At 37.9% G+C, this 12160-nt stretch overlaps 1 protein-coding gene across 1 annotated transcript in view; it reads left to right on the forward strand.

The window, feature by feature from the left end:
• LRRC7 (leucine rich repeat containing 7) overlaps positions 1–12160 on the forward strand; it is a 617060-nt gene that overhangs the window by 421119 nt on the left and 183781 nt on the right. The window contains exon 8 of the mRNA XM_049879569.1: positions 10232–10295. Coding sequence (XP_049735526.1) covers positions 10232–10295 — 64 coding nt within the window. The remainder of the gene's footprint in view (positions 1–10231; positions 10296–12160) is intronic.

The raw sequence follows: 12160 nt of genomic DNA on the forward strand, positions 1-12160 counted from the left end.
CCCCTTCTTCACGAAGTCCAGTTTCTCGGATTATTTGCTCAGCATCCAGATTGAATAGGTATGGTGAAAGAATACAACCCTGATGCAGACTCTTCCTGACTTTAAACCACGCAAGATCCCCTTGTTCTATTCAAACGACTGCCACTTGATCTGTGTACAGGTTCCTCAGGAGCACAGTTAAATGTTCTGGAATTTCCATTCTTTGAAATGTTATTCATAATTTGTTATGATCCACACAGTCGAATGCTATTGAATAGTTAATAAAACAGAAGTAAACATCTTTCTGGCATTCTCTGCTTTCAGCCAGAATTAATCTGACATCAGCAATGATATTCCTGGTTCCACATGCTCTTCTGAGTCTGGCTTGAATTACTGGCAGTTCCCTGTCAATATACTGCTGCAGGCACTTTTGAATGATCTTCAGCAAAATTTCACTTGCGTGTGGTATTAACGATAACAGCAATTCTTCAGAGGTTGTCAGTGTTTATTTCTTCACACAGTATCTTTTTTCACAGTCCTGCCTTAGATTGTTGCTGTGTGCTTTTGAGTTGATTAATGCTTATTGCCACCCTATTTGACAAAGTAGAACCACCCTATAGGATTTCCTAGGCTGTAATCTTCACGGAAGCAGATCGCCAGGTCTTTTTTTCCCACAGAGCCGCTGGTGGGTTCGAACTGCCAGATTCGGTTAGCAGCTGAGCGCTTAGCCATTGTATCACCAGGAGTCCTTTGCGTTAAATTAGAGCTAAGTAATTATAGATGAGAAAAAAATTCCAATAAGATATCACAAAATAAACCTAAAATCTTAAATGTTACATATTTAAAAGAAAAAATAATCCTAAGGAAGTAATCAAAATATGTGACAGTATATACAAATTATGTATTTTAAATGTTTATTCTAATAATTTAAATCTTGCAAAGAAAAGCATCTTAATTAATAAGCATTAACAACTTGGTCTGAAAAATTAATGCTTCATAAAATCATTCGATGTGATAATAATAGGTGCTTTGTTTGGCTGCATATCTTTGCTACGTGCTCAGCTGCTAACGGAAATCAGCCTACGAAACTCCATGGAAGAAGCCAGACAACCAGTCTGGCTTTGTCGTTGTTGTTTGTAAGGGGGAATTTAGTTTAATTGATGGAGTATAAATAAAAATCATAGCTGGGATATTGGTTTAAGATATAGTAATAAATAAGAAAGGGTTTTTATATATAATATTTGATCATAGAAATTATGTTTTATTGGCCATCAGGCACTAGATTTTTAACATGTTTCCTGGTGTGTAAAAATATAAGTTTATATTTCTTCATAATGAGGTGTTCCAGTGGTTGAGTTTTTAAAGTATGTCAATTTCTGGATCATCTAGTCTTTATACCTGTGCTGTAAAGAAAAGCTATTTCTTTCAAAAAATTTATGATATGAGATTTATTTTAATAGACAGATTATTAACAAGGAAGTGATAATGTGGTAAAATTGACAGGTATAAATTGAAAAATGCAAATGTCCGTTAAAACATAAGACACAAGTAGAGTGAATACACTGTATTCTCTAAGTATCAAAAAGAGAAATATCACCAGTAACTACTAAGAATTTTCCAGTTCTTGTGCCACGAATAGCCACTAATTAGAAAGAGTATTTGAGCACACTTCAAAAAAAAAAAAAAAAAGTTAAAAGCCGGAATGCATAAGCTCATGCCAAAAATTTGCAGAATCCTGCGACAGTCAGCAAACACCCCAATTACTGCACTGGGAATTTATGGGGAGACAACAATCCCGCCAACTTTATGTGGCTTCTGAGATAATTGCACATTTAAATAGATAAAACCCCTGAATCTGATAAAAAGAAAATCGTAAATTGTACAATTTTATCTGAGTGACAGATGCATCAAGCCATTACATTATTTTCCATCACTGCTCCAACTGGAACATTTTCCAGGTCTGTAATTGGATAAATGGAAACCCTGGTGGCGTAGTGGTTAAGTGCTACAGCTGCTAACCAAAGGGTCGGCAGTTCGAATCCGCCAGGCGCTCGTTGGAAACTCTATGGGGCGGTTCTACTCTGTCCTATAGGGTTGCTATGAGTCGGAATCGACTCCACAGCACTGGGTTTGGTTTTGTTTTTTTGAATTGGATAAATGTTATGAAGTCGTTGCTTGGTAGTAAGGACTTAATTTTTATAAATGCAACCAAAATGACAGTATTTAAAGCAAATGTCTCTAGATTCCAGTAACATGTAACGTGTATCCCAAGAAATGAGGTTATCGAATGGTACATAAATATAAATCGTTATCTAGTGGCCATTCTCTAACAATAAAGATTCTCAGTCCTTAATTTATTGGTCATATCTGTATTCAAGGAGTTGAAAATTTAAATATTTTTAGGAGTCAGGCAGGTATTATAAACCCATACAGCCATGTAGATTTAAAACTTTGAAAATTGGTAAAGACGGAAGTCAACAAACTATAGCCTGCAGTCCAAATCTGATTCTATGTCTGTAAAGAAAACTCTGCCGGAACACAGCAATGCCCACGAGCTAGCGTATCAGCTATGGCTGCTTTTGTGTTGTAATGGTAGAGTTGAGTAGTTGAGACAAGCTACACAAAGTACCAAACCGTGGTGGCGTAGTGGTTAAGTGCTACAGCTGCTAACCTAAATGGCTAGCAGTTTGAATCCCCCAGGCACTCCTTGGAAAGTCTATGAGGCAGTTCTACCCTGCCCTGTAGGGTCGCTATGAGTCGGAATCGACTCGACCGCAGGGGTTTGATTTTCATTTTTTTGGTATATGAAGCGCGGAAACCCTGGTGGCTTAGTGGTTAAGAGCAACGGCTGCTAACCAAAAGGCAGCAGTTCAAATCCACTAGGTGTTCCTGGGAAACTCTGTGGGGCAGTTCTACTCTGTCCTATAGTGTGGGGCCGCTATGATTCAGAATCAACTCCACGGCAACAGGTATATGAACCCCTAAAGCCAAACCCAAACCCAGTGCTGTGGAGTCAATTCCGACTCAGAGCAACCCTATAGGACAGAGCAGAACTGCCCCATAGAGTTTCCAAGGAGCACCTGGCTGGATTCAAACTGCCAACCCTTTGGTTAACAGCCCTAGCACTTAACGACTACGCCACCAGGGTTTCCATATGAACCACAGAACCTAGAATATTTATCTGGCCTTCTACAGAAAAAAATAATTGCCAACCTCTGGTAAAACCTATAGTGAGCTACAGAGCATATGGTTTTCATTAAAACATTCACATTCAAACAATGGTTAAACTAAACAAAATAAGCCAGATTCAGATGGCTAGCCAGTGCTGGGAAAGGAGATGAAGATCCTATCTCAGCTCTGTCACTGACTTTCTGGGTGACCTTGAGCAAGTCACCAACCCTCCCTTTGTAGGAAGAAAGAGTTCCCCTTTACTGAACTTATAGTGCACAAGGCCAAATGGCAAAACCAACGTGTTTTTTAAGGGAAATGTCACTTCCAAAACAGTCATAAAAGCAAGGAGAACCTGAAGTGAGTACTGGTTGCTGAGGTGCAGAACTTAACAGGTCAAAATTTCAAGCAGACAAATGAAGGTGATCTGATCAAACTTAAATACCCATAATAAGAAACTTAAACACACCTATGCCTGTGTTTTCATGGATTAAATTTGTATTTTCATGGACTGAGATGGACAAAAACTCAGTTTCTTCATCTGTAAAAATAGAAGTTTCTCAAAGTGTTCTCCTACTCTAAGAAATAACCTGCAGGTAAGAAAAAGAAGTTATTTCTTTGTCACATAAACAGGAAATAATCTACACTATTTCCACCTGTTAGGGAATCGCAATGAATATTTTTATATTTTATCTAAGAAGTCTTGCCAATAAGAAATCTATTTAAGATTTCAACAAACCTTGCCAATTACACTGGCCATCTGAAAATTGTTTAAAATCATAAAATATATATAAGTCCTTAGGAAAACTTTAGGAAATACTGAGTTAGACAACCTCTTATATTATAACCAACTAGGAAAGTTTTTCCTAAATATTTTAATAGCTAAACCTTATAAAGCACTTACCACTTGTCAGGCACCATTTATGTACTTTGCTTGTATTAACTGTTTTAATCATCAGAATAACCCTATGATGTAGAAATTCTTAATATCATCCTCGTATTACATAGGAGAAAAGTGCAAAGATATGATTTAGTTTGTTCATGGTTAACCGGGTAGTGAGTGGTAGAATCAAGATTCGGACCCAGGTAGTCTCAATCCAGAGTCTATGCTCTTAACCCCTGTACCTACTGTCCAACAGAAAGTTTTGTTTCTATATTTTAGATAACCAGGTGTCGTTAATTAAATTACGCTCCCCCCCCCCCAACAAATGTGTGCATCAACTTGATTAGGCCATGTGTGCTTGTCCATTTTGTGATTTTAATTTTATTTTAAGAAGATTAGGGTGGGCTTGTAGCACCACCCTTACTCAGGTCACCTCCCTGATCCAAGGTAAAGGGGTTTCTCTGGGGTATGGCCTGCACCACCTTTTACCTCTCAAGAGATAAAAGGAAAGGGAAGCAAGCAGAAAGCAGGGAACCTCATACCACCAAGAAAGTAGCACCAGGAGCAGAGCGTGTCCTTTGGACCTGGGTTCCCCACACCTGAGAAGCTCCTCGGCCATGGGAAGATTGAGGACAAAGACCTTCCTCCAGAGCCGACAGAGAGAGAAAGCCTTCCCCTGGAGCTGACACCTTGAATTTGGACTTTCAGCCTACTTTACTGTGTGGAAATAAATTTTTCTTTGTTAAAGCCATCCATTTGTGGTATTTCTATTATAGCAACAACAACACAGCAACAACACAGTACCGTCGAGTCGACTCCAACTCATATGCAGTGGATAAATAAGGTATGAAAAAAAAGGTATTAGGGAAGTAAAAAAAAAAAAAACTTACCTAAACTCTTCACCTAGCATTTCTTTTATTGTTTTAATTAAAAAAGGATCATTTGAAATGTCAGAAAGTTAGCTTAATACAAGTTGTAGATATCCAGGGCTGTCAAACCTCAGTCATGTCTTCCTTCATCTAGCATGCATATTCTACAATAAGTGAGTCAATATATGTTCATTACAGTACTCATTAAAACAGGCCTATCAGAATATCTCATTGACAACAGTTAATTAATTGTTGCTGTCTGCTTGACAACTGTAACTAATTGTAGATACCTGATAGAAATAGAGCAGTTTGTAGTTTTAAATATTCAAATTTCTTAGTAGGGAAGAATCATTCATTTATGCATGTATGAATGTCTTCATTTAACAAACATTGGTTGAGAAGCTATTTACTCTGTGAATAGGTTGCCAAGCAAATCTTTTGCTCTCATGGAACTTAAATCTAGTGGTGGGAGACAAAGAATTAGCAAGCAAACAAATAAAAAACAAGATGATTTTAGTGGTAAGTGTTAAGAAGAAAATAAAACAGGGTAGTATATATAATATGTTGTTGTTAGCTGCTGTTGGGTCAATTAAGACTCATAGTGACCCAATGTGAAGGAGGGAAAATGTAAGAAATCATACTGGAAGGACAACTTCAAAAATGGAAGTAAGAATATAATGATAGAAGGAACCTTTGGTGTTAGTAATTAAAAATTGATGAAAACTAGGATTATAATGGAGGATGGACTATCTGAGAAGGAGACATTAGAGCTGAGATGAAGAAAAGGAGCCAGCTATGAGAAGATTTACATGCAAAACATCCTAGGCAAGAGAAACAGCAACAATAAAAGTGACAATCAGAAATTTTACACATTTACACAATATTTATAAATATGATATGACGATAGGTTGGTACTGATTTCACTAGAACTCACTTCTTCAGGTAACTAAGTGGACAAATGAATCCAAACAATGTATAGGACATTTGATTCAGACAGATGGAGATCAAATTGCCAGTATTACTGACAGAGAACATGGCCCAAACCTGTGACCAAGGGCTAATGTATGCTCCTTGACCTGTGGTGTTAATCATATTTTCAGAGCCCACCAGTTGCAAGGGGAATCACATTAGTTGAACTCCTGTATAAGCCACAGAGAGATAAACCCTAGACCTACATATGCTTACTTAAAAGAAGAGTGAGCAGAGCCAAATGAATGCATCTCTCAAATGAGTTAGCTTGAGTAGCGTACAGGCAGACCACCTGGAAACCTAAATAGTAGAATAAGGTTGTAGGCAAGTGGTGCTAAGATTCCCACCCCGCCCCCCTACTAATCAATAAGGGGAGGAGAGAAAGGCTGGAGGTATTACTCTAGTGCAGTGGTTCTCAACTGGAGCAATTTTGCCCCTAGGGGACATTTAACAAAGCAGTGGTTAACAGTTTAGCTGCTAACTGAATGGATGGCAGTTCGAATCCACCAACCACTCCTTGGAAACCTTATGGGGCAGTTCTATTCTGTCCAACAGGTTCAGTGTGCATCGGAATCCACTCAACAACAATGGGTTTGGTTTGGTTTGGTTTGGAGACATTTTGAGTGTGACAACTGGAGGTCTGCTACTGGAATCTAGTAGGTAGAAACCAGGGTGCTAAATATCCTACGATGCACAAGTTAGCCCCAACAGTGAGAATTACCAGAACCAAACCCACTGCCGTCAAGTTGATTCTAGCTCAAGCCCTAAATATCAATAATATGGAGGATGAGAAATGCTGCGTTCCAGAAGTCACTTTACCGAATCATAAGGGTAAGAGCAATAGGGTTTCCTGCAACAAACTCTAATGGGAAACTTTAGAGTTTCTTTACGTTAGATAAAAATCTTTTACAGCCTTTCCGGATACATCTTAATATTCTGAACTTAATCTATAATCTCAGAAAAACCTCAACTTCATAAATACTCTTTCAGTATTTTCATTGTTCCTTTTTACATGTGCAAATATATGTGAGCCACATGACGAGATTCTCCAAGACTAAGCTGAAATGTATTGAAGCTTTCTGTAATACTGAACTGCTAGTTGTTCTTTCTTCTGAGCTCCTACGGTAATTTATGATGCTGTTGTGTGCCCTCGAGTCAATTTTGACTCATAGAGACACTATAGGACAGAGTACAACCGCCCCACAGGGTTTCCTTTGCTGAAACCTTTACTGGAGCAGATCACTGGCTCTTTTCCCTCGCGCAGCTGCTGGTGGCTTCAAACCACCTACGTTTTGGTTAGCAGCTGACCTCTTAACCATTGCACCTCCAGGGCTTCTTATGGTAATCTGTACATACTTATATTATGGTATTTATTATCCTGTGAAATTATTATTCATTTAAAGGTCACTCCCACTTAGGATATGGGTCATTCAGAGTAAAGACTATGTATGATGTGCTAAACACCCTGCAATGCGTGTGATAGATAGCCCCCTACACTGAGGAATTGATTGCATCCCAGAAATCTTTATAAATCCAGTGCCTGTCGTAAAGAAGCACAAACTATGTGAATGAATGCTCGCAAAGAACATTGCAGACAAAAATACCATGAGTTTTATTTTATTTTTTTGACAGATTCTTATTTGTTTGTATCCTGATCGAGTTAAAATCCTATTACATATGTTCACCGAAAAGAAACATTTTTTTGGAAAATTTGACAGAATATAGTTTAGCAGCTAGCACATAAACGAGAAAAGCAATAGGCTGTGTTGCAGATGATCTAAAGCTTGGTGCATTAGTGAAAGCAGTCTATTTTAAAGGTGTAAAATGTAAGGAATCATACTGGAATGAAATCTTCAAAAGCAGAAATAAAAAATGCAATAATTTTAAAGGTATAAAATATAAAACAGCATATTGGAAAAACAACTTCAAAAACAGAAGTCAGAATGTAATGATGGAAGGAAACTATGGTGACAGTAATTAAAAATTGATGAAAACTAGCTTCATAAAAATAAAATGAAATAAAACTAAAGTAGAAGAAAAGGGATTTTAAGAAGCAGAATTTCTGTTGTTGCTGTTGTTGTTAGAGACCGTCGAGTTGGCTCCTACTCATAGCAACCTCACATAACAAAAGGAAACATTGCCTAATCTGGTACCAACTCCACGATTATTACTATATTTGAGTCCATTGTTGCAGCCACTGTGTCAGTCCATCTCGTTGAGGGTCTCCTTTTTTCCTGACCATCTACTTTACCAAGCATGATGTCTTTTTCCAGTGATTGGGGCTTCCCAATGGCATGTCCAAAGTAAACAAGACAGAGTCTCACCATCTTTGCTTCTAAAGAAATAGTTCAGAAAACCCAATTGGAAATCTTTTTTTTTTTTTTCCTTCAGAGCAAGTAAAAGGAAGAGTATTGCAAGAAGTGGTAGGAAACTATGTCATAGATTTGCTAAGAAATGAGGCAACTGTTCTCCTTACAATACTGGCAGAGGTTTCACGATGGTATTTGAAATCCTGGTGGTTCCACACAGGCCTTTCTGGGCATCTTGAAGCATATTTTAAGATCTGGGTGGGGAAAGGGGACATGTACATGTGAAAAAAGAAACAATTCAAGGAAGTAAGTGTTAAATGCCAGGTAAATGTGGAAACAAAAGCCAATGGCACACGAGTTAAAAAGAGAAATCATCTTCAAGTAGAATATATAAGAAGTGTCACTTCTTTATTTCTCAAATATTTGTTTCCAGCCAAGATGTTTTACCTGAGCTCTGGTAACACGTACACACACAAACACACACAAACACACACACACACTCACATTTTCCCCAGTATGGGTGCCTCACATTCACCTCAAAGCCAATAATAGTATTTAAAATAGAATTCTTTATATCTCAACTTATTTATATTCTCTTCCTGTATTCCCACAGTGCTACCCAATATAGAAATCATCTTTAATTCCTTCCTCCCACATATAGAAAACTACCCTTCTCAAATTTGCCACTAATTTCCATATTGTTAAAACCCAGTGGTAAATTCTCAGATCTATCAGCAGCTTTTGTCACAATTTGTCCTTCCTCTACCTTGAAATAGCTTCTTTCCCTGGCTTTCAGGACAAAACCATTCTTCTGTTTTCTTTTGTTTTCCTGTGTCCCTGAGCACTCCTCAGTTTTCTCTGTCAGCTCATTCTTATCTCCCTTAGACCTATTCTCTTTTCCATCTACACTCACTCCCTTGGTCATCTCATACTCTCAAGACTCCATCGTATGTCATCTGGATGATGGCTACATTCGAGTTATGCGTCTTTCCTGGGTCTCTTTCCCCTTCCATCCCTCCCCATTCCCCACCTCCCCTCCACACTGAAGTTTAAAGTTCTTCTAGGCAAGATCTTTTCCCTGTTTTGTTCACTGCTGTACCCAGGCCCCAGAAGATTGCCTGTCACACATAATCTCTCTGCAACTTTTACTGAGTGAAGAAACAGCACACACAAGTTAACATTTCTGGGTATCCGACCCTGTCTGGATTACAGTACCACCTCATGTAATGCTCATAAAAGCCTTGTAAGGTAATTACTGTAACAATTTTAGATCTAAAAAAGAAGCTATAATTTATAAGGTTTGAGTCAGTATATCTCCAGAATTTCTGTATAGGCAGGACTTAAGGACAGCCTTTTGCTTAATGGGGAGATAAAAGTACTTAAAACTCAGAAAAATATAATCTTTTCTTATGTTGTGTCTTCTTGAGAGTGGCTTGAGGAATGTTGATTGTATCTCTGGTGTGCTAGGGCACGCTTCGCCTGTGTCATCAACTCTTGCCTAAGGTTTACAATTATTAAGAGCAGTAAGAGCATTCAAGCTTATGTGTTTTGGAGACAATTAAGTGCAAGAGTTTGTCTATAATGAAAGTTTATTTAGAGGAGTGATGAAAGGTAAGACTGAAGATGAAATTGTGGCCTTATCCTGGGATTTTAGAATGCTTTTCTAGAATTGGGTGCATCCATTGGTTGCCAAACTTATAGAGGTTACTAAAAATATAGATCATGGGGACTCACCCTATACCTCTTACTGGTATAAAGGTATTAACAAACTCCCCAGGTTTTTTGTTTAACAGCCAGCCCTTTAGTCCAACCATAGACTGGCATTTAAGAATCAATGCTGTAAATCATGGTAAGCTACTAAAGGTTTTCCGGTGGCAGTTTGCACACAATTCTGTGTATATGCAATTTACTTGTTGCTGAAGAATACCCCTATTTCTGTTCACTATAAAAAACACTATACAATCAGGTAAATCTGACAGAGGATGTGTAGAATGTTTTACGAACCAATGTGTCATGGACTGCCTCACAGTAGTATTTTTCTCCATCTCTTATAGGTCAATGCACAAACTGGCCCAGTTGGAAAGACTTGACCTAGGCAATAATGAATTCAGTGAGCTGGTAAGCAAATAAATTTTCTAAACTTGATAAATACACCACAGGAGATTATCTCTTTTGTTCTGTGTTTGTAACCCCATTTGGGTTTGCCAAATATAAAAAATACCATAAAGTCTGGAGTTAATGGGATTGTTTGACAGTATATCGAGCCACAGAGAAATGGACAATTTTTTAATTCACTAATAACAATGGGGTAAACTCATTGCTGTCTAGTCGATTCTGACTCATGGTGACCCAGTGTGTGCAGAGTAGAACTGGTCCATAGGGACTCCCAAGGCACCTCTGGGTGGGTTCGAACAGTCAGCCTTTCAGCTAGTAGTCAAGTCCTTAACCGTTTACACCATTTTAATTTTAATGTGTACTTTAAAAAAAAATGGTGTCTAAGATGTCATCATCTGAACAGAAACCATGTTTATTTACTTGAACTCCTAATATTCCATGCTAGTCATAAAGTAAGTCTCTTTTCCCATATTTTTGCGATTTTTCTGGGAGGCTTTATTTGATAATGCTCAATTATTTGGAGGGTACAATTATAAAACTTCGCATTTCTAATGTTTTTCATTTTTAATCAAATGTCTGGCTGTTATTACTCATATGTGTGGAATTAGCTGTCATTTCTCTGGCAGTGACAACTTTTAATGAGACAGTAAAATGATTTTCTCTGATAAGAGGCCTCTAGAAACAATGCCATGTAGGGGGAGGGGCTCAAATTCCATTCCGTAGCTAGATTTTGATACTTTGGGGGTTATCATTAGATGATTCATTTTGTGTGACATGGTAAAGAGACAAATGTGAAGAGTCAAACCAAACCAAACCCATTGCCATCGAGTCGGTTCCGACTCGTAGCGACCCTAAAGGACAGAGTAGAACTGCCCCGTAGAGTTTCCAAGGAGCACCTGTTGGATTTAAACTACTGACCACCTTTTTGTTAGCAGCCGTAGCTCTTAACCACTACACCAACAGAGTCTCCATGTGAAGAGTAGATTACTATAAGTAAACAAAACTTAGATATGAAAATCCAATGAGAACAGAAGTTTACTTGCTTGAGAAACAATGTAAATATCCCAAATAAGGTATGAAATAGAAAGATGCACTTAGGGATGCCTTTGTAATAATGGAAAATTCTAAATAAAAGTAATTACCTCATGGCTGTAATACCAACAACGAACCAAAGATATTGTGTTCAAAGTTCTAGGAATCCAATAAATTCTTAAAAGATTTTAGTTTGTTTTAATTCTGTTTCTTTCATGGCTTATCTTGTTGAATATAAAATTAGCAAATGTTCAGGTAAGCGAATTTAGAAAGTTAAAAGATGTGTAAAAAAAAGAAACCCTGAAATCTTACCCCTTATATTAAAAAAAAAAAAACTCAATGCTGTCAATTCTGATTCATAGCAACCCTGTAGGACAGAGTGGAACTGCCCCATAGAGTTTCCAAAGAGCACCTGGCAGATTCGAACTGCCAACCTTTGGTTAGCAGCCTTAGCACTTAACCACTACACCACGAGGGTTTCCCCCCTTATATTACCATTATTAATATTTTGTGGTATATCCATTTTTCTCATTTTTTTTTTTATGAAGGTAAATGAGAATTTCCCGGGGTTGAGTCAGAGCCAGGACACTATTAGGTTGATGGGCGGTGTTGGATCACATCAACCCCTAAAGCCCTCTGTGTACTCTGGGCAGCGCAGCCTTTTAACTGTTAGAGAACAATCAGCAACTTCCCAACTGTGGTAGAACTGCCAGGGACACTGAAACAGAACAGATTCTTTAATTGTTAATAAGCCCAGAAACCCTATGGTAGTATATGTTTAAAGTATATATAGATTTATTCAATAAACTAAGTGTCTCTGAAGGGCCTGAACTAGT

The sequence above is a fragment of the Elephas maximus genome, chromosome 3 (assembly GCF_024166365.1).
Source record: "Elephas maximus indicus isolate mEleMax1 chromosome 3, mEleMax1 primary haplotype, whole genome shotgun sequence".
NCBI classification, from domain to species: domain Eukaryota; kingdom Metazoa; phylum Chordata; class Mammalia; order Proboscidea; family Elephantidae; genus Elephas; species Elephas maximus.